The following is a 23,995-nucleotide window of genomic DNA, read 5'->3' as shown; positions in this document are numbered from 1 at the left end:
GACCTGCTGCGCTTTTCCAGCAACACATTTTCAGCTCTGATCTCCAGCATCTGCAGATCTCACTTTCTCCTCAAATATTCCAAGAGTGGCCTAACCAATGTCCTGTATCACCTGAACATAACCTCCCAACTCCTGTACTCAATTTAAAGATTCAGTGAAATTTCTACAAATTTCAATTTGTCTCTGACTCACTGCTAGTCAGGGTAAAAGTGAACTACACCAAGATTTCTTTAGTAAAAATAATGCAACTCTTATTTTTCATGTAGGACTCAACTTTACTAAGAACACTAAAAGAACATGTTTACTAATTCACATAACTTAAAATTTACCCTTTAAGTTAAAAAAAACCCTCCCAGACATTCATCGACAGTCAGATCATAAAACACAGACTGAATACAAGTATTATATAGGGAAGGGGGAAGAATTAGTCAGCGGAACACAGTTCTGCATTACTAGTCCAAAATTACAAAGCTGGATGAGTTGATTCTGCAATCCTTTTACTTTCTTTAAATAACAATTTGGTGCCTTTTGTGCAGTGACTCTCAGTCTGTTATTCGCTGGTTGTTTGCTTGGAAATGGAGACTTCCTTGTTTAACTTTGGATTATGGAATGATAGATCAGTATCTGTGTCTATCATTTCCACCTGTTTTAACAAAACATTGGGGAGACAAATTTTGTAGAGAAAGGCGAGAGAGAAAGATTGATGCAACTAACATTTGGAGGTCACCTTGCTTTTCTCTGACTCCCCTCAGAGGTTCTAAGATGAAGTGCCATCTAAACAAATAGAGGCTTGAAGATATGTGGAAGTCTCCCGAACCTAGTTCAGCCAATTTATCTAGACTCAATGTCTTTGAAAAGTAGCATTTTGCTGCATACAAACCAGTTGGCTTTGCTTATCTTTTCAAAACTACAAAAAAAATTCTGTGTACACAATCTCTTTTCTCAATGGTCTCCATTATTCAAAATTTCAGTCCACAGTCCAAAAAGTAAAAAGATGTGGTGTCTTACAGAATGCCCCTGACTGGCTTGCACCTTAACGACAATATGCATGCAACCTATCACACATTCGACATAATGAGCTTCTGGCTCAAACATTCGGATGTTACCCACAGCACCACACGACCTCAGAGAATCATTTCTTAGTTGCTTTGTTTAGCTAATTAATCAGTTAACCGTGAAAATGCCTAATTGGCTTATGACTGTGACACAAATTGAAGATCACTGTTTTCTTGTCAAAATAAACTTGGACTGCACGATATTACTATCATGGCAAACTCCAAAAGTGCTATGGGAGAAAAATAAACATTGATTAATTACAACTGCACAGTTGTTAAAAGGTCACTGATCATTATGATAAGTGTTTGTCTGAGTGGTTGCAATGGCACATGAGACTGCCTTAAGCCATTTGGGCTTTTCGAAACTTGCTACACCATGCTATTCCCTCTAGTGTCAGCAGGAATAATTTTTATGTATCTTTCCCTCTGCTAATTCATTAACTTTGTTCAGTGTTCCATTTTGTTTTAATGTTCATCTCCTGAGAGAAACACTAATAAGAAACACGAATATTACCTTTTACCACTGATTCCCCATTATCAAAATCTCAGAGATTATCTTTGATCAGAAAATGAACTAGGCTCACCATATAAATAAAGCGACGACAACAGCAGGTCAGAGGTTAGGAATCCAACTCACCTCCTGTCTCCCCAAAGCTTGTCCACCACTAATTGGGCACATGTCAGGAGTGTAATGCAATACTCCCACTTGCCTGAATTAGTGAGTTCCAATACTCAAGAAGTTTGACACCATCCAGGAGGAAACAGCCCTGTTGATTGGCATCATATCCACAACATCCACTCCCTTCAGCACTGAAACTCAGTCACAGCAGTGTGTACTGTCCACAAGATGCACTGAAGAAATATTCCAACTTCTTTAGACAGTACATACCAAGTGCATGACTACTAACACCGAGAAGGACAAAGATAGCACATCTCTGGGAATATCACCACCTACAATGTCCCCTTCTAGACTCTTATGATCCAGACTTAAAAAAATTATTGCTATACCTTCTGTGTAATTGAGTCGAAGTCCAAGGATTCTTTTCCGAATGGCATTGTGGTTAACATGTGGACTGCAGCAGTGCAAGAAGGCAGCTCACCATCACCTTCTCAAGGGCAACTAGGGATGGGCAATAAATGCTGATAGAGCAGGAGGTCAGGAGGCAGTCTTGTAGCTTCTAATGTGTCTTCTTTATGGATTCCTAGGTCTGTAAAGTATAATCTTAAATCCAGAAAGGTTGCTCAACATTAAGGCTCCTAGTCTTTTTCATTGACATGGTTTCTAATATTTAAGGCTTAATATTTAAATCTAATATCTAATATTTAAACACCAAGCTTTACCTCCTTGAAAGCTTTGCTTGACTCTTTTGAGTCATTTGATTTTTCTGTGAACAGTAGATGTTGACAGCACAAATCAAATAGTTGACCTCACTCCTTGATAAAAAGTCATATTTTATCCAGAAATAGCTAAACAATTCTAACATGTTATAATTTTTCTACAAGTATTCTTTCTATGAAGAAATCTGGAATTATAAGTCAAATTATAATCATGAAACTATTGTTCATATTGGTCACTTGTACCCTTTGAAGAAGGAAAATTATCATCCTTACCTGCTTTGGCCTATATCTGACTTCACATCTACAACGATGTGGTTGACTTTTGACTGCCCTCAGAAATAGCCTTGTGCAATTGGACTAAAATAATGAAAATGCTTCAAAAAGGAAGAAAACTGGACAGGTCACCTGGCATTTACCTGTGTATAAGAAAAAACACATGCAAACACAGCCCTGTTGATCCTGCAAAGTCCTCCCTACTAACATCTGGGGGCTAGAACTAAGATTGAGAGAGCTGTCTCACAGACTAGTCAAGCAACAGCCTTATACAGTTATACCTACAGAGTCAGATCCAGACAATGTCCCAGACAACACCATCACCAAACTTGGATAAGACCTGTTCAACCAACAGGACAGGCCGAAGCAGTGTTGATGGCACAGTGGCATATAGTCAGGAGGGAGTTGCCTCATGAGTCGTCAACATTGACTCTGAACCCCATGAAGTTTCATGAGATCTACTCCAATGCTGGCAAGAAAACCTCCTGTCGATTTCTACATATTTCTCAGCTGTTGAATCTGTCCTCCTCCATGTTGAATACAGATGAACTGTGGAGGCTGCATTGAGGGTAGCAAGGGTGCAGAATGTCCTCTAGCTCGAACCTTCGATGTCAATCAATACCATAGGCTCAGCATTATCATGAATGACTGAGCTTGTCAAGTCCTAAAGGACTGGGTCTGCAGCAGATTAGATTAGACTCCCTACAGTGTGGAAACAGGCCCTTCGACCCAACAAGTCCACTCCAATCCTCCAAAGAGCAACCCACCCAGACCATTTCCCTCTGATAAATGCACCTAACATGATGGGCAATTTAGCATGGCCAATCCACCTGACCAGAACATCTTTGGATTGTGGGAGGAAACCGGAGCACCTGGAGGAAACCCACGTGAACACAGGAAAAATGTGCCAACTCCACAGACAATCACCCAAGGCTGGGATCGAACCTGGGTCCCTGGCACTGTGGGGCAGCAGTGCTAACCACTGAGCCACCATGCCACTACAGGTGGTGGAAAAATGTAGTTGATGTCACCTTCAGCAATCTGGCAGCTGCAGATTCATGTGTCCTTGACAGTATTCATACAAATGACCAGCACACAATCTTTTGTGGAGACAAAATTCCATCTTGACATTGAAGATACTCTCCATTGTGTTGTATTGCACCATTAATGTGGTAAATGTGATAGATTTCAAAATGCTTAGCAACTAACAACTCAGCATCCATGAAGCACTGTGTACACCAACCCAATCTACAACTTCATGGCTCTACATATTCCCCACTCTACCATTACCACCAAGTAATGGGACTAACCCTGGCCTAATGAAGAGTGCCCAATGGCATCCCAGAAGAAACATGCGACATATCTAAACATGAGGTGTCAACCCTCTGAGTGAAAAGGTTGTCCCTGAGGTCTCTTTTATATCTTTCCCCTCTCACTCTAAACCTATGCCCTCTAGTTCTGGACTCCCCCAACCCAGGGAAAAGACTTTGTCTGTTTATCCTATCCATGCCCCTCATGATTTTATAAACCTCTATCAGGTCACCCCTCAGCCTCCGATGCTTCCAGGAAAACAGCCCTAGTCTATTCAACCTCTCCCTGTAGCTAAAATCCTTCAACCCTGGCAACAGCCTTCTAAATCTTTTCTGAGCCATTTCAAGTTTCACAACATCTTTCTGATAGGAAGGAGACCAGAATTGTATGCAATATTCCAACAGTGGCCTAACCAATGTCCTGTACAGCTGCAACATGACTTCCCAACTCCTCAATACTCTGACCAAGAAAGGAAAGCATACCAAATGCCTTCTTCACTATCCTATCTACGTGCAACTCTACTTTCAAGGAGTTATGAACCTGCACTCCAAGGTCTCTTTGTTTAGCAACACTTGCTAGGACCTTACCATTAAGTATATATGTCCTGCTAAGATTTGCTTTCCCAAAATGCAGCACCTCATATTTATCTAAATTATAATCCAATTGCCACTTCTCAGCCCATTGGCCCATCTGATCAAGATCACATTGTAAGCTGAGGTAATCTTCTTCGCTGACGACTACACCTCCAATTTTGATATCATCTGCAAACTTACTAACTATACCGCTTATGCTCACAACCAAATCACATATATGCATGATGAAAAGTACTGGAACCAGCACCAATCCTTGTGGCAATTCACTGGTCACAGGCCTCCAGTCTGAAAAACAACCCTCCACTACCACCACCCTCTGTCTTCTACCTTTGAGCCAGTTCTGTATCCAAATGGTTAGTTCACCCTGTATTCCGTGAGATCTAACTTTGCTCACCAGTATCCCATGGGGAACCTTGTCAAACGCCTTACTGAAGTTCATATAGATCACATCTACTGCTCTGCTCTCATCAATCCTCTTTGTTACTTCTTCAAAAAACTCAATCAAGTTTGTGAGACATGATTTTCCACGAACAAAGCCATGTTAACTAACCCTAAACAATCCTTGCCTTTCCAAATACATGTACATCCTGTCCTTCAGGATTCCCTACAACAACTTGCCCACCACCGACATCAGGCTCACTGGTGTATTGTTCCCTAGCTTGTCCTTACCATCTTTCTTAAACAGTGGCACTTAGTGATTAACTACTCAGCATCATGTGCAATACAATTAACCTTAAAATCCCCACTCTTATCATCAAACATAAGCCCCATTTTCAAACACTCTATGTATCTTCAGCTAGCACTTACTGTATCATTTATCACTGGGCACAACACATGAAATCATATTTTCATCAGCACCAGCTATTCTCTGCATTGATCAACTTACATCAACGAGAGAATTGTTTGAATTTATTTCATTCAGTTAATGACTTTCTGCATAGTTTCAATTAATTTGGATCATAATTTTCTAAATGGTCTGAGTTAATACTGACAACAAGCAGTAGGGGTGAAGACATCTCAACGATTTTGTAGATATAAGACAGGTAATTGTTCCAAGACAGATCTCTACTCAATTAAAATCATTCCTCTAGAAAGGAGAAGGAACAGGAAGCATATTACTTTCCTTGAGAAATTAGCTTAGTGATCAATAGCATGAAAGGAAGAAAGTAAATTTAGTCAGAGTGGTCGTTTATCTGATCATGCCGGTCAGAATGACCTCTGTTTGATTTTGAAACAAAAGATACAAATGTGTTCAGAAAGATTCTGTCCTGTACTCCATCTGAAGTGCTGAAAAGGTAGGTTGATAATGACAGGCTTTCCCTCTTTAATCCTCTCTTGCTAAAAAAAGCAACTTATCCGAGGAATATTATATTGGCTAATATCTAGAAGCTGAAGCTGATAATTACAAGGGAATGTCATAGGTAAAACAAAAAGACTTGAGATGGTAGCACTACTCATATCGAGACACTGACTTCTCTTCACAGTTGCTGGAAGATCTGCTGAGCTTTTCCAGCAATTTCTGTTGCGATCGTGCAATGCAAGTCCCACAGGGTTCTTCCTTCATTTTTTCTTTAAAAAAATCAATAATTGCATTGGTTAAATGCATCTGATATGCGTTTGGTAACTTATTCCAGAGTTAGTAATAGTGAAATTCTTAGGTAATATAGTTGCCACAAACCTATTTATATTGCTTATTTTGAACTTGATTATTTTAATCTTTACTTTTTGAAGCAGTAGATATTACATTTTATTCCTAAAAATGTCTTATGAATTAAAATGAAAAATTCTTGAATTTATGCTAAAATGTCACGATGACGCTTTTATACCATATCTATTTTTTGTTGTTATGTGGTTGAAGTATCTGCTTACTTGTCCGCTCAGTGTATAGATTTTCTGGTTGGTAGGTAAGTCCACTGGAATAGTTAATACTAATTCAAGCACAAGTACACCAATGACCTGCAGCAAATTTATTCAATCCCTTGATTCACACAGTGAATCTGGCCTTAAATGTTTAACCGTGATTACACCCCTCAAGGGTAATTTAATCACTCATGGCCCATTAGCCTTTCATGTCTCATAGGTCTCTCCCTTCGCTCGAAGTGATTGGATACTCCACAAAATCTTTCAGCTGATTTGATAAACTCATTGGCAGTAGAATATGAAAACTAAAAATCCAAGGCAGGCGATAGGCAAGAGAAACACTTCTTCTAGGCTATAGGGTGCAAATGCCAATTGCTGAGCCAATACAATTCCCAGCATTGACTATGGTTTCAGAAGTTACCTTGTAGGTCCATGCAGAAGAAAATAAAATCAAAAAGAAAGCAGGGCAAGTGGTGGTAGAATTGTGACAAAAAAGAAACAGTACTTTGCTGATGTAATATTCTGCTTTTCTTCCTTGTCACATTGCAAGGCCATAAGACATTGAAGCAGAAATAGGCCATTCAGCCCATTGAGCCTGACCCGCCATTCAACGAGATGATGGCTGATCCAATAATACTGAAATCTGCTTTCTTGCCTTTACCCCATAACCCTTCCTGATTATAAATCTATCTACCTCAGCCTTGTTTATATTTAACAAGCCAGCCTCTCCCAGTAAAGATTTCTACAGATTACAGAAGAAATTCCTCCTCATTTCTGTCTTAAATGGGGCTCCCTTAATCTGAGATTGTGTCATTTACTCCTGGACTCTCCCACAAGGTGAAACAACCTCTCTGCACCTACCCTGTCAGGTTCCTGAAGAATCTTGTATGCTACAATAATGTCTCTTTTCATTCTTCTAAATGCCAATGAGTACAGGTCCAACCTCTCCTCAAAAGGAAATCCCTCCATATCCAGGATACACCTAGCAAACCTTCTCTGTACTACCTGTCATGCCAATGCAACTTTCCTGCAAGAAGGAATTAAAATTGTTCATTGCAGTCCAAATGCAATCCAATTACTGCCTTTTAGAGTTTTCGGAAGACTTTCTAATTTTTATATTCAATCCCCTTTGAAACAAAGGCTCCCCTTCTATTTGCCTTCCCTATAATGGCATATATTGGATTCACACACGTGTAATGACTCAATTTATTCTGAGCCACAAAATGTCAGAATTTTGACATTGAAACATCTCTTTCCATGTTTGGGTCTGAGCAGATTGGATTATTTGAGTAGTGTACATACGGGAAATTTGGATGTCAAGGATTGATAATGAAACATGATTTTTTTCACCGCTTCATTGAAATTAACTAATGAAAGTGAAGCAGGCTGTATTTTACAAATATTCAATACCATTCTGGGTGGCACAGTGGCTCAGTGCTATCTCACAGCGCCAGGGATCAGGGTTTGATTCCAGCCTCAGGTCATGTGTGTATGGAGTTTGCATATTCTCCCTATGTGTGCGTGGGTTTCTCTGGGTGCTCCGGTTTCGTCCCACAATCCAAAGATGTGCAGGTTAGGTGAATTGACCATGCTAAAATGTCCATAATATCCAGGGATGCATAGGCGAGGTGGATTAGCCATGGGAAATGCAGGTTACATGCTGAGTCTGGATGGGGTCAGTGTGGACTTGGGCTAAATGGTCTGCTTTCACACTGTAAGGATTCTATGATTTTTCTACCTGTTTCTCATTGAAATACTGTGATTATGTAACCGCGACACTCAGCCACAATAACAAGGAAATCATATTTCATTTTGTCTCGTCTGGTCTCTGAGAATGAGCTCACTTTATTCAATTAAGAAACAAGCATCTTCTCAGGTTTTATTTTGTATGTATGTTTGAGTCAGTCTTCATGGTTGAGCAAAGGGACTCGCGTTTAAATTTCCTTTAAACCTGTCAAATTTAGAAAATTACTTCACAGTCTGTCTCGTTCAAAACTGGAGAAGTTGCCTGGAGGCAGAAGAGAAAAATAAGTCAGACAGGCTCTCTGTAAAATCAGTAACAGACCACCATGTGAGAGTAAAGATTCAAGGAACTGAATGCAATTGTTTTGATGTAACTACTACTGTTTATTTGTGAAATTTACTTTTCTATCCATTGAAAGTTTTAAATATGTTGTTCACTTAGCCATTCAACATTGAGCACAGCTGCATGGCAGTTTACAGCAAAAGTCTCATTCCAATGAAGTGCTTATTCCGACACCTCGCACAGATCAGAAAATATACCCATACAATCCCTGTGCAGTCATCAGTGCTCACAGTTTGATTTGTGATCGTGCTACAAATTCCATAAAATATCAGGTAGGCTAAAACTTAAATTTTAGTGTTGCAAAGGTGGGTTCAATTGAGGCATTCAAGAGACCAATATCTGACAACTTAGATATAAATAATGCACGGGGTTACAGGGAAAGGGCATTGGATGGTACTAAGTCATGATGCTCATTCAGAGAGCCTGTGCAAACACAATGAGTGAAATGCACTAGAAAAATTCTGTGATTCCATATAATATTCTTACTGCATTGATAATGTACCAATAATACCACGTTGCAAAACCATTAGTACCTGCAATCACCTCAGCTTATATGCTTGGTGGTAACACAGTGTAATATCGCTGGGTTAGCAGTCCAGAATCCCAGTTTAATGTTGTGGGGAGATAGATTCAAATCCAGGAGGTGAAATTCGAAACCATCTTCCTTTTAAATCTGAAATGATAAGTGCGGGTGGCTTGGTTGTTATGGGGACTTTGGGGCAAAGTCCAAAGACTGCTGACAAAGTAAAAAATGTTCAAATCTGCAGATAATGGCAATGGCATCTGTATTAAAAATAACTTTTATTTTCCCACTCTCAAAAGTAAGATGTTAGCCACATCAGGTTTTATAAACAGTGATACTTTAAGTTCTCATATAAACCCATCTGGTTCGCTAATGTCCTTTAGGGAAGAAAATCTGCCATCCTAGCAGCCGGGTGAATCCAGACTCACAGCAATGTGATTAATTCTTCTAACTGCCCTCCTCTGGCAGTTAGGGATGGGCAATAAATGCTGGCCTAGCCAGGAACACCCACCTCCTGTGAATGAATAATAAATGAAACTTTCACAATGTCCTTGAACTTCAGTGACAAACAGATATTTGTTCAGTCATTGTTTAAAGACTTAACTGGAAAGATTCGGAGATGCCGGTGTTGGACTGGGGTGTATAAAGTTAAAAATCACATGACACCAGGTTATAGTCCAACAGGTTTAATTGGAAGCTCACCAGCTTTCGGAGCGATGCTCCTTCACCTGATGAAGGAGCGTCGCTCCGAAAGCTAGTGTGCTTCCAATTAAACCTGTTGGACTATAACCTGGTGTTGTGTGATTTTTAACTGGAAAGATATAGCTTTAATAGATGGGAACTATTTCATAATTGGAAGGTTTTTTTGTCTGATCTTATGCCAACTTTGCATTGTTTTTTTTCCTTTAACAACACCAGTTTAAATGGGTTAAGTTACCAAGAAAGCTTGACTTGATGTCATGGAACTCATACATGTTTGTCCTGGACACAGTTATTACACATGGATAAATTGTATATAACCAGATTTGCAAAGATGAAACTCACATTTTATCAATGATATTGCTCTTTTCCAAATTCAGCATTTTTGTCACTTTTCAGTTAATAAATAGGCACGCATTTCACCCCACAGCTTCCCACAATCATTGATCACTCAACACTTCTAGATTAGGGTAGCAATTTCGCTCCAATGAAATCACCAACATGAATCAAAATCCTACAATAGGTTGCTGTGCAATATCACTTTTATGTTTAGCACTATATAATAATTTTCAAATGTCAATACTAACTTAGAAATGGGTTTATTTTAATGTACTAGAGTGACCGCGTATTAACATTGTCATTCAATACAGTTTCTCACTTATCAAGTTGTCATGCAGAAGCTTGATTGTTATAAACACAAAGTGTATAAGATTGTTAAATTTTTGAACTGTTTAGTTAATTTAAGGTAAAAAGAGTAACATGATGCTTGCTGATAAGCGTGGGTGGCTTGATTATTATGGGGACAGTTGGGACATAGTCCAAAGACTGCTGACAAAGTTAAAGATGTTCAAATCTGTAGACAATAGCAATGGTTTCTGTATTAATAATAACTTTATTTTCCAAGTCTCAAAGGAAGGTGTTAGCCATGTCAGGTTTTATAAACATTTCTACTTTAAGCTTTAATTTCAAGCAAGAATGGAGTTAGGGTACTTAAAGAGAATTGATTAGCATTCCTGATGAAGGACTTATGCCCGAAACATCGATTCTCCTGTTCCTTGGTTGCTGTTTGACCTGCTGTGCTTTTCCAGCACCACACTCTCAACTCTGATCTCCAGCATCTGCAGTCCTCACTTTCTCCTCAATAGCATTTCTACTTGGATACAAGGCACATGTGATTCACATTGCCTTAGATATGGGACTTCAGAGGGAAATAGTCTCTACACTCCCTTTGTAGCATTGACTTACATTGAGGACAGGGTCAGCCCCTGTGAGGAGAGATTCCTGGACCTCCCTGGAAAAGACTAGGACTGCTCTTGCAGGATGCTGAGAAATCCATGACTTGGAGATGCCAGTGTTGGACTGGGGTGTACAAAATTAAAAATCACACAACACCAGGTTATAGTCCAACAGGTTTATTTAGAAGCACCAGCTTTCGGAGCACTGCCCCTGATGAAGGAGCAGTGCTCCGAAAGCTAGTGCTTCCAAATAAACCTGATAGACTATAACCTGGTGTTGTGTGATTTTTTAACTATGTACAACATCCTCTCTTCAATGCACTGCAACTCCCACCATTATCTTGCTTTCAGTGTCACTCATTGAACATCATTTCTAACCACTGAAAACCACAAGGAACCCACCACCTCTTCAACCTCCGAGGTCATGGGAAGAAGCATCAACACCCCATACCAGCTCAGATACTGAACACCTCATTGGGAACGTTGGGCTTAGGAAGATTGGATGCACAATCTGGTTAGCAACTCAATTTGACAGCTTTGGTCATGGCTGAGAAAGAGATGTCACTGGCTACTGGAACTCAGGGGACTGTCTGAGATCAGCCAGCTGCTCAGCGCAAGCAGCGGAAGAACTTATAGTGTCAGCAATCATATCTACATGCAGAGGGAGGAAGAGGAGAGGCAGACAGGTACATAGGACACTATGGCCCTCATTGATACATCAGGCTAGATGCAGGGAAGATGCTTTCCCTGGTTGGGAAGTCTAAGGAGGACATTGGTAGACCATTTGGGACTGGGATAAGGAAACATTGCTTCACTCAGAGGGTGGTCAATATGTGGAATTCTCTACCACAGAAGGCTGTGGAGGGGAGGTCATGTCACTGAACATATTCAAGGAAGAGATAGATTTCTTTTTCGATTTTAATCATAAATATCCTTGAAGTGGATGAAGTTTACTTAGGCATCTTGATCTAATTTCATGCACATAAAAGACTCTGGCCATCACATGATTTATAGTTATCAAGAAAAGTTTTGGGTAGGTGCAGCATATTACATTTGTTACAGAGTCTGATGGTTTGTCATGCTTCCCCATCAAGGGGTATGGAAAAAGAAAGAAAGAATATGGTATTAAAATAAAGGATCAGCTTTGATCATTTTGAATGGTGGAGTAGGTTCAAAGGGCCGAAAGGCCTACTCCTGCTCCTAGTTTCTATGTTCGAAGAATGTATGCAGCTGTATTTTACAGGTCTAGTGATAGTTGATCCCATTGACAAGGTCTTTCACAGAACAAAAATGTTCAGTTTGTCCACCAGAAGTCAGAAAGAGCCAAAAATTCTCTGGAAGATCAGCTCAAGGTACGAATTAATCTCAGGATGAACATACTCCAACTCATTTCATGTAAACAGCAATCCAAGAGCCCATTGACCACTTTATCAGAAGATGCCATGGCAAAAGACATGTATGTGACTTTCTAAAGAGCAGCTGTCAGAAAGGCTCATTGAGTTAGTCATCATTTCCATATCAATTAAATCTTTAAGGAGGATCCTTTGGGCAAATAGGCATAGAGTGATACACCATTTGAAGATGGATGCAAGTCTGAAGCCATAATGGCAGGCCAAGAACAATAACAGATTTTCGTTGCAGCCTTCAGTTTTGATACAGTTAGGGAAGCATTATAAACCATCAAATACTGTAACAAATGTAATATGCTGCACCTACCCAAAACTTTCCTTGATATCTATAAATCATGTGATGCCAAGAGATTTTTTTTATGTGCAGGGAATTAGATCAAGACGCTTAAACAAACTTTATCCACCCTTGAATAATATTTATGACTAAACTATCAATTTGTGTCTCCCACATTGTGGGTGAGGGTAATTTTGATTTCTGATTTGATGTACTAATGTCGTATGTACCAAGATACAGTGAAAAGTATTGTTTTGCAAGCAGATGCAGAGTAAGATCAACTCTAATGTACGAAAGGTCTATTCATGAGTCTGATAACAGTGGGGAAGAAGTTGATTTTGAATCTGTTGGTACATATTTTCAAACTTTCAGACCTTCCCCACGATGGAAGGGGGTGGAAGAGATTTGAATGGTAAAAATGGCCCCAAATGAGTTTGACCACCTTGCTGCATTAACCTTCGCCATCAGCAAACATTGGATCTGGCTTAATTTATAAATGTCTTATGACAGCTAAATCAAAACAGAGTTTGCAACATTAATTCTAATCAATCATCTATACCCTTCACTTAACCCACTAGCCCAAACCTATTCTAAAGTACCCCCTGGCCTAGTTCTGAACTTGAATCATTCTCCAATTCATCTCCCATCAAATGCCTTCTCTAAGCGTAGGAGCAAATTACTATAGATGCTGGAATCTGTACTGAAAGCAAAAAAAAAAATGCTGGAGATTCCAGTGAGACAGGCAGCATCCATGGAGAGAAAGAGTAAGCTTTTTTTTTGAGTTTAGATGAAGCTTCATCATGAGCTCTCATAAAGAGTCGTCTTGACTCGAAACATTAGCTTGCTGTCTCTCCAAGGATGCTGTCTGTCCTACTCGGATCTCCAGCATTTTTTGTTTTCTGTTTCTTTTAGCTTATATTGTTCATGAAACCAACCTCCTGCTTCTTCAATCTGGTCACACTAGACAGTTGGTTACCCACCTTCCAATCCTGGACCTATGGTAGCTGATGTTGTTTCTGCTCAGGTACCAGCATCCTCTGCTTCAAGCCTTCTTGGCCTACTCAAAAAAGTTTGACCTCTCTCTATCTTCCAATTTGCTGCCTCATCTCTAAACTCAATTTCTTTACCAACGTGCTGAAATATTTGTTTCTTCTCTGAATACTGCCCAACTTTTCCAGACATTTCATAAATGAATACCTCTAATTATTTTTACTAGGCCAGGGGATACTTTATAATAGGTTTGGGCTATTGGGCTAGGTGAAGGGCATAGGTGATTGATTGGAATTAATGTTGCTAACCCTGTTTTGATTGAGCTGTCCTAAGACATTTATAAATTAAGCCAGATCCAATGTTTGCTAATGGGGTAAAGGGGGTAGCACAAGATTCATGCAGCAGAGTGGCCAAACTCATTTGGGGCCATTTTTACTGTTCAAATCTCTTCCATTTCCATCTATCATGGAGAAGGTCTAAAAGTTTAAAAACACGTAGCAGCAGATTCTTCCCCACTGTTATTAGACTCATGAACAAAGGAACAATGACTCTTTACAAAGTTACAAATGGCATTCTGTGCAACCCCAATAAAGGTAAGCAATCACTCCCCACCCTTCTTGACCTGTCTCCAGCATTTGACATGCTTAACGACACTATTCCTGTCCACTGCTCATGCCTGCTGCCTAGCTGCATGGGACTGCATTTACTCTATTCTTATCCATCTAATCCTAGCCAAAGACCCTGTCTATTACCTTAGATATTCCCCATCGATCTGGACTTGCAAACCACAACTAGCCCTCCAACCCTTACCATTCGCCTCAGTCTTTCACTTACCTCATGTTTGTTATGACACCTAATTCCAACTTAACATTAATACTCTCAACCCTGATCTATCTCTAAATTAGACAGGCAAGTAGCTGGAAGAACACAGCAAGCCAGGCAGCATCAGGAGTGGATGTTTCAGGTGTGACCCTGCTTCAGGACTGCGGTTGAGTGTAGAGGGAGCAGCAGATAAATTCGGTAGTGGGGGCAGAGTAGAATTGGGAAAAGGGAAGACAGGCAGAGGGTACGAGCTGGTTGTTCAATGGGAAGAATGAATCCGGTGGTGGCAGGGAGCAGTGGCAGAGAGAAGTGGGGTTGGGAAGGGAGCTGGGGGGATAGGTAGGGAGGTTATTTGAAATTGGAGAACTCAATGTTGAGTCTTCTGGACTGTAGGGTGTCCAGGTGAAAGATAAGGTGTTGTTCCTCCAATAGGAACTATGGTTTGTTTTGGCAATGGAGGAGGCCAATGATGGTCATGTCAGAAAGGGAGTGGTTGCAGGAGTTGAAATGGGCAGTGACTGGAAGGTCCGGTTGGCCCCTGCGGACTGTTGTTCCTCCAATAGGAACTATGGTTTGTTTTGGCAATGGAGGAGGCCAACGATGGTCATGTCAGAAAGGGAGTGGTTGCAGGAATTGAAATGGGCAGTGACTGGAAGGTCCGGTTGGCCCCTGCGGACTTGACTGTGATGCTCGGTGAGCCGTTCCTTAAGTTTACGTTCGGTCTCCCCAATGGAGAGAAGACCACACTGGGAGCACCTGATGCAGTAAACTAGTTTGGAAGGTCTCTGAATTGGCAGATAAGTGGTTTGATATCAAAAGCAGAAATTTCCTCTGAATGAATGGTGGGAAGTTCAATCTAGCTGTCAACAGTCCTTGCCTCAAGCTCTATTCCCTCGAAACTTACTTCTTTGACCAACCATTCGATTACAGGTTCTAATATTTCCTGATAGCTGTTGTGGTAATGGCACTAAACTAGTATTCAGAATCCAGGGTAATGTTCTGGGGCCACAGATTTGAATTCCCACTACAGGTGATGACTTGACTTCAGTAAAAAGCTGGATGAATGGAAAGCATGTATCAATTTTCATGAAGACTCAGCTGGTTCACTGATGTCCTTCAATGGAGGACATCTGTCACCCTTAGCTGGTCTGGCCGACACTTGACTCCATACTCATAGCAATGTGGTGGATTATTAACTCTTCTGTGAACAATAAATGTTCATCAGTCAGTGACATCCACATCCCATGAATGAATATAAGGAAAACTGGCTCAGTGACATATTTATTGAATGTCCTTTATTGTCACTTGTACTCCAGTACAAGAGTACAGTGAGTTTGACAATCCTTTTGCGGAGTAGCTTGGGATGTACTACTATGTACAAGCATTATATAAGTACAATTTACAATTTTGTTGTCATACATTATTACGATTGATTATAATTATATAAAATAACGTAGTCCAATAATATAAGTTAGTTCTATAATAAAATAAGCTGACACAGTTCCCTAAATCACAAAATCAGACATTTTCATGGCTTTGAGATCCATTTAAACTATTGCATCTAATTTTGTTAAAATTAAAAACAAGGTGTCATATTCATAAGTCAGGAAAAAAAATTGATCTTGTTGAAATGACAAGTGTCAGAAAAACTATGACCAAATAATTGGAGGAAGAAAATATAATTGATTTTGACAACCAAAATAATTAAAGGCAATTAGCTCAGATGAAAGATTCCAACTATTAACAGTAACTATAACACAAAACTGCTACAAGGAAAGAAATAGTCAGGCAGCTCAACAATGAAAGAAACAAAGTATCATCCAATCTTGAAATGTCTCCAACCAGCTTCAGAGTAAACCACATTATCAAACCCAGGTGGACCATATGACAGAGTGATTCATTAAGAATATTCTTTTTCTTGTAGGTTTTACTTTTAATGGATTAGAATTTCTTTGCAAATTATTCTAAATTTCAACTGGTTGCATTCCTAAGCCAATGGCTAAACACTGAACTATCCAAGCAGAAATACGGCAGCAAATAACAGTCAAGTCACCATTTATTATACATGTACCAGCCTTGCACTGTGGTTTGTCTGTCAAAACTGAAGAAGCTTTTGTAAGTAACTGTTGCAGGTTCTTTGCATTTCTTTGTTCTGTGAGTAAAGCTAAAGTTTTCACACCAAATCATTTTTGTCTTTTACACTGTATTGCCATGGAGCTGGATTAACTACTGAGACTTGTATGGCGATTGTTATTCTTTTTACATAATTTAATTTTCTTTACCACCTAGTGGTGCCGTAGGTGACTAGGATTGATTTACAATCATACTTTGTAAAATGTTAGAGCTGAAAGAACTGGGGACGCTGGAGATCAGAAACAAAAACAGAAATTTCTGTTTTTATTTGCAAAATGTAATTGTCCTCCATTGATTGTACTTTACTGGAAAAATAATCTTCCTTTTATCGGTAGAAATTATAATTGTTGCTGAAATCCTACACATTCTTAAATTCATACAGCGCAGTAAAGGCCCTTAGGCCCATCGAGTCTGCACCAATGTTATTATCACTAATCCCAATTTGTAGCACTTATCCTGTATCTTTGAATGTTATGATATTTGAAGTACTCATCCACATATCTTTTAAAGTTTGTAAGGTTTCCAGCCTCCACAACCTTCCCAGGCAATGCATTCCAGATTCCCACTGCTAAATGAAAAAAACAATTCCCAAATCCCCTCTGAATCTCCTGCCCCTTTACCCCAAACCACGCACCCTTGTGATTGATGCCTTGACCAAGAGGAACAGCTGTTTTCTATTCACCCTGTCCATATCCCTCAGAAGCATATACACCTCGGTCATGCCCCCCCAAGACGATTCTCGTCATTTCCGTTTCTTTAAGGGCACTTTGTTTGCATTGTCGTTTGTAGACGTAGTACACTTTGTTTGCGGTTAACTATGCTTATTTTTTTAAAGTCTATGCAATAAATTTCTCCTTGCTTTCAACTCATCAATTGAAGCACTGACATTCCAATTGTTAATATGGATGCACCAGAATGATAAGTTATGCAAATACAGCTTTCATGCCTTGCATGTGGAGTCCTTGGTCTGGTCACTGTATTAAGGCAGGTCATATGGAAGTTTGGGTGTGAATCTACAGGGATTACAGTAAAACAAGCAGTAGACCAAGCTATTGTGACTGCTGTAAATCTCATATGCAAGCCTGTGACTGGAAAAGAAATGCATAACACATTTAATCAAACTGGATTTGTCATTTTAGATGTGTCAAAATAGCTAGCACTCATTTAATATCTAGTTCTAAACCAACAAATACGATTCACTCAATAATTTGCTCATTTCTTATGCTCTCGTGCTATCAAGATTTGTTTTAAGGCAATCATTATGTATCATTTGGAAAGGTTCCCAGTTTCACGGGATAACACTGCAGGACATGACATTCCAGTGTCAAATAGAAGTAATGTCTTTTGACTGAAGCTAATTTTACTATAGGCATCACTTAATCATGTCAATGAGAAGAAAGAGACTGACTTTTAAACCTCAATGCTCCAACATAATTAGTTTTATAATTTGTGGTGCTGGTACCTACTTGGCGTGTTTAAAAGGCGTGACTTCCTGCAGTGGTAGGCCACTTTCTGCTCACAATAGTCCATGCTGTTAATCATGGCTCGAAGCTGTTCCATGCTGGCATTGTAGTTTAGCTGCATTAGGTAAGGCTTCTCTACATTCGAACCTCTCACTTTGGTTAGCTCAGTATTGTTGTGCTGAATCACTGTCCAGGTTTTATCTTCTGTTGGTTTTTAAGGAAGAAAATACATTCATTAGAGCTCTCAGAACACATGGCTGTGGCATACAGAAACTTGACTTTTAATGAACACTAGACCAGCATTTGCTCCACTGCTGTTTCTCTTCGGAGGGTCAGTATGGACTTGTTGGGCCGAAGGGCCTGTTTCCACACCGTAGGGAATCTAATCTAATCTCATCTATGCATTTCCTGTAATGAACATTCAACTTTGAGGATGAACAATGATAGCTCAGATTCTGTGGTGGTAATAACAGTGAAAAGTCATCATTGTCAGCATGACTCCAATGAAACAGACAGCAACTATTGGAGTGCATACATGAACAAACTAACACAGAAAGTGTGTGTAGTTCAAGGCAGGAAACAGAAATCTATGTCACAGTTTCATTGTAATAGAAGCAGGAGTGGGCCATTTGGCCCATCAAGCCTGCTCCGCCATGGTCGATCTATCCATCGTCTCAGCTCCCCCTACCTGCATTATCCCCATAACCCTTAATTCCTCTACCATGCAAAAACCCAACCAACTGTGTCTTGAATATATATAATGAAACTGTCTCTAATGCTTCCTTGGGCATAAAATTCCATAGATTCACTACTCTCTGGGAAAAGCAGTTCCTCCCCATCTCTGTCCTAAATCTACTCCCCCAATCTTGAGACCATGTCACCTAGTTCTGGTCTCATCCACCAGTGGAAACAACTTGCCTGCCTCTATCTTTTATATCCCTTTCATAATATTATATGTTTCTATAAGATCCCCTCTCATTCTTCTAAATTCTAGTGAGTACAGTCCCAAGCAGTTCAACTTCTCTTCATAGGGTAATCCCTTCATCTCCGGAATCAACCTGATGAATCTCCTCTACACCACCTTCAAAACCAGTATATCCTTCCTCAAGTAAAGAGACCGGAACTGTGCACAATACTCAGTGCAGTGCTCATTGAACTTGCAGATATTGCTGCCGTGGCCACAGTTCAAGGTGAAAGAGTGAGATAGCATGGTCAGCTATCAAAGAGGAGAACAGCAGGAGGTGCACTGACCACCTGACTGTCTATCTATGTCTTATGGAAACCAAATAGGCCACAGATTGAGCATCAACTCTTATTTTTTAACTATTACTGTTGTGTATTTATGGCAGTCAATCAAAATCTAATTATTTGGGCAAATTCAGAGTTTTGAGTCATTGATGCCTAGAGTGAACTTTTGAAACAGACGGAGCGAGGTTGATATTTGGTGGAAATGTTGCAGTTGTATAGGACTCTGGTGCGGCCACATCTGGAGTATTGTGTGCAGTTTTGGTCGCCATACTATAGGAAGGATGTGGAGGCACTGGAACGGGTGCAGAGGAGGTTTACCAGGATGTTGCCTGGTATGGTAGAAAGATCGTATGAGGAAAGGCTGAGGCACTTGGGGTTGTTTTCATTGGAGAAAAGAAGGTTTAGGGGTGACTTGATAGAGGTGTATAAGATGATTAGGGGTTTAGATAGGGTCGACAGTGAGAATCTTTTTCCACGTATGGAGTCAGCTATTACAAGGGGGCATAGCTTTAAATTAAGGGGGGGTAGGTATAGGACAGATGTTAGGGGTAGGTTCTTTACTCAGCGAGTCATGAGTTCATGGAGTGCCCTGCCAGTAGCAGTGGTGGACTCTCCCTCATTATGGGCATTTAAGCGGGCATTGGATAGGCATATGGAGGATAGTGGGCTAGTGTAGGTTAGGTGGGCTTGGATCGGCGCAACATCGAGGGCCGAAGGGCCTGTACTGCGCTGTATTCTTCTATGTTCTATGTTCTATGTTCTATGAAAGAGCCTACAACCTGCAAGCGCTGGATGGTTGCCACTAATTGCTACCATATTTCATCAGTGTTGACTATTTGACTCATTTGGATGAGTTGCATTCAAAACCTTGGATTTTTCTAATGAGTAAAATTTAGATTTCATATACAATTGAGAAAGATAAAGTTTTGAGATAAGAAGTAATTAAATCTTAATAGGCTCGCCTTAGTATTGATTTTCCAAAGTAAAAGAAAGGAAGGAGAAATTGTTCTGAAAAAAATGTCTTTGATGCTGTTTATAAGAGACAAAAAAAAACTTCAGATTCAGGAATCCAAAATAGACAGGCAGGCACCTGGAAGACCACAGCAAGCCAGGCAGCAGCAGGAGGTGGAAAAGTCAACGTTTCGGGTGTAACCCTTTTTCAGGACCCTGAAGAAGGGTTATACCTGAAACGTTGACTTCTTTACCTTCTGATGGTGTCTGACTTGCTGTGGTCTTCCAGCCTCCTGTCTATCTAATTCTGTTTGTAAAACAGAAAGTCAGGTCCCTCTGTGGTGTAATTGTGCAGTTATTATATGAAGCACTAAAGTTTTGGGAGAAATCTGATGAGAACAAATGTAAACATTCCTTAAGACCTACTGTCAGAAGTAGATTATTTCTGTAAACCAGCAAACAGTTGTGATCAAAAACTCAGATCTAAATGTAAGACAAAATGAAAGTCTGGAAAACAGAAAACTTTGGAAATGCACAATGTGACAAGCAACAATTGAAAGAAAAAGTAAAGATTAATCGAGCATGATTCAGTGATCCTTCCTCTCAAAGGATTCAGGAATTTTTGATGCTGCATGGTAACGTCTTGAATCATGTTCCCTGTGAGTGTAGCTTCCTTTGGGACTGCAGTGTTATCTCTGATATTGTAATGGAGAACTGTTGAAGAGTTACCCTTCTCCCGATCCTCTGCTCAACAATATAATTCTTGTTTCTCCCTTCAAAAGCTGATTGACTTGTTATGCATGCCTTTCATTGCGTGTTTTTGCTTGAACTATCATCTTCCATAAAACTGAGTTTTGCTTTGCTAACATTCAGAGTAAAGAATAAAAGTGTTCAGTGGGTGGAGGAAAATATTTTGCTTGTTTCATATGTGTTTTTGATTTCCTGTAGGCTCTCATTTATTGTTTCCTCAAAGCAAAAGTAATGTGAAGCAGCTTACCTGTCATGTTACAGTATACCAAGAGCGGTCCCACTGGACCACTGCCATCTGGATCAATGAAGAAGAAACCTGATGTATTCCCAGTGTGTTTGTAAGCTTCACATGACTGTTCATGCACCGCTGAAATAAGACAAACAAAATAAGTAGAATCTTTTACTCCAGGTTTTTTACAATGTTATGAAACCGTGATTTTAATGCAGGGAAACATCCTGGAGAACATCAGGAGAAAAATGCTAATGGAAATTGGAAATCTGAAATAAGAATATAAGATGTTGGAAGTCCTCTGCATGTGCAGCAGCATCTGCCAAAGAGAAACAAAGTTAATGAGCAGGAACTTCCTGTGCATTTCAGAATCTTTACGTTGGAACCCAATGCCAGCACCTACTGAAGGCCGAAACTGAAGAGACGTGTCCTCTTCATTAGCACATTTCCATGCTGTTATAGATGCTGGGTGAACTTCCAATGCTGCTGGCCCAATGATAGGGAGGCTGCTTTACAGACACTAGGTTAGAGTGGTGCTGGAAAAGCACAGTAAATCAGGCAGCATCCGAGGAGCAGGAAAATCGACGTTTCGGGCAAAAGCCCTTCATCAGGAATGAAGGCAGGGAGCCTCCGGGGTAGAGAGATAAATGGGAGGGGGGTGGGGCTGGGGAGAAGGTAGCAAAGAGTACAATAGGTGGATGGAGGTGGGGATGAAGGTGATAGGTCGGAGAGGAGGGTGGAGCGGATAGGTGGGAACAAAGATTGACAGGTAGGACAGGTCATGAGGACGGTGCTGATCTGGAAGGTTGCAACTGGGGTAAGGTGGCGAGAGGGAAAATGAGGAATCAGGTGAAGTCCACATTGATGCCCTGGGATTGAAGTATTCCGAGGTGGAAGATGAGGCGTTCTTCCCCCAGGCATCGGGTGGTGAGGGAATGATGGTGGAGGAGACATTTCCTCGGCAGAGTGGGAGGGGGAGTTGAAATGTTGGGCCACGGGGCAGTGGGGTTGATTGGTGTGGGTGTCCCAGAAATGTTTCCTAAAGAGAAGGCGTCTAGTTTCCCCAATGTAGAGGACAGTGCATCGGGAGCACCGCCTCAAAAATGGCTTTGGTGGATGTGCAGGTGAAACTTTGATGGATGTGGAAGGATCCTTTGGGGCCTTACATGGAGGTGAGGGGAGGTGGTTTGGGCGCAGATTTTGAAATTCCTGTGGTGCAGGGGAAGGTGTTAGGAGCCCCACTAGGAGAGATGGTACAGCATAGGAAGGTAGTTGATGTTGTGAGAATGTCCAAATAAAGGCACAGAAATTTGAACCACAAAATCAGAGGGGTCAAACACACAGATCCCTAAGATCCATGGGAAATCTTTGGATTTGGCGTGTGGGTGCCACCTTTGATGCAGTGTCAGCCGTTCACCCACTATCTTTGTGAGATGGAGTGAATGGGTGCGATGTACACCGCCCCCCCAGCTTTCTGCATGCAAACCACCCCAACTGCAAGCACTTGCTCAATTTGATACTTTAGTTGTTTAAAATAGAAGCCCTTCTCTATTCAGCAGGCAATCGAGCTGCACCCGACTTGCCTCAATAATGGGGAAGCATTGTGGAGATATCGGTGATAATAGGAACACATTGTCCAATCATCCCTAACTCCCAAGCCACCCTGAGTCAGAGCTTATTATCTCAGAGCTGAAACTTCAACCCAATGTCTCAAGATAATGAACTTTTGCCTGTCTGTTTGGAGAACAAATATTTTTCATTGTCCTTCGGTCATGTGTCAGGATTAAAGTTTTAATGGCTAAAGCCATCGAAAGGAATGGGGAGAAAGCAGTTGCAGGATTCTGAGTTGGATGATCAGCCATGATCATATGGAATGATGAACCAGACTCCCAAGGGTAGTATGGCCCACTCCTGCCTCCACTTTCTATGTTCCTATCATTCGCATTTCCAATCAAGAAAGTAAATACATTCAGCAGAAAGGAAAACCAATTTACCCCTAAGAGAGAACTGAATAACCGTATTCCGAATAATGAAGAGTCTTGAACAAGTTCATGGGGAAAGATTACTTGGGGTTTTCAAGTCAGCAGTGAGGAATTACCTATTGAAAATGATTTACAAGTGAGTTTTAAAGATGACCAAGGATCAATTTATTTATGCAGAATGTTTTCTGAGAATGAAATTAACTGACTGAGGTAGAGAAACTGTTATCCTGGGATTAGGTTTTTGAACAAAGATATCAGTAATGGAAGAGCAAAGGATCATGAGATACATTTTGGATTGTTTTAGCTCAGCTAGGATGAACCAAATGGCTTTCTGTGTTAGAACTGTCAATGGCTCACCAACCCAGTGATATACAAGCTCTGTGGACAAATATGAAGAAGAAAAGGGATAGCATAGGGAATTTGTGTGTGGAGTCTGAGGAGGTAGGGGAAGCCCTAAATGAGTTTTTTGCTTCTGTCTTTATGAAAGAAACAAACTTTGTAGTGATTGAAGACTTTGAAGAGCAGGCGTGTATGCTGGAATGGATAGAGATAGAAGACGCTGATGTGCTGAAAATTTTGTCAAACATCAAGATTGACAAGTCGCCAGGCCCGGACCAGATTTGTCCTCGGCTGCTTTGGGAAACAAGAAAAGCAATTGCTTTGCCACTTCCAAAGATCTTTGCATCCTCGCTCTCCACTGGAGTCGTACCTGAGGACTGGAGAGAGGCAAATGTAATTCCTCTCTTCAAGAAGGAAATAGGGGAAATCCCC

At 40.5% G+C, this 23,995-nt stretch overlaps 1 protein-coding gene across 1 annotated transcript in view; it reads right to left on the bottom strand.

Annotated features, from left to right (window-relative positions):
* The window catches only part of LOC122551779 (contactin-associated protein-like 5), an 879,926-nt gene that overhangs the window by 379,848 nt on the left and 476,083 nt on the right, over positions 1–23,995 (bottom strand). Inside the window, exons 12-13 of the mRNA XM_043694242.1 lie at positions 21,261–21,380; positions 18,068–18,268 (exon numbers count right to left, since the gene is read on the bottom strand). Coding sequence (XP_043550177.1) covers positions 18,068–18,268; positions 21,261–21,380 — 321 coding nt within the window. The remainder of the gene's footprint in view (positions 1–18,067; positions 18,269–21,260; positions 21,381–23,995) is intronic.

Source organism: Chiloscyllium plagiosum, chromosome 7, assembly GCF_004010195.1.
Source record: "Chiloscyllium plagiosum isolate BGI_BamShark_2017 chromosome 7, ASM401019v2, whole genome shotgun sequence".
NCBI classification, from domain to species: Eukaryota; Metazoa; Chordata; class Chondrichthyes; order Orectolobiformes; family Hemiscylliidae; genus Chiloscyllium; species Chiloscyllium plagiosum.
The sequence above is the reverse complement of the archived record's forward strand: the minus strand, read 5'-3'. Positions and strand labels throughout refer to the sequence as shown.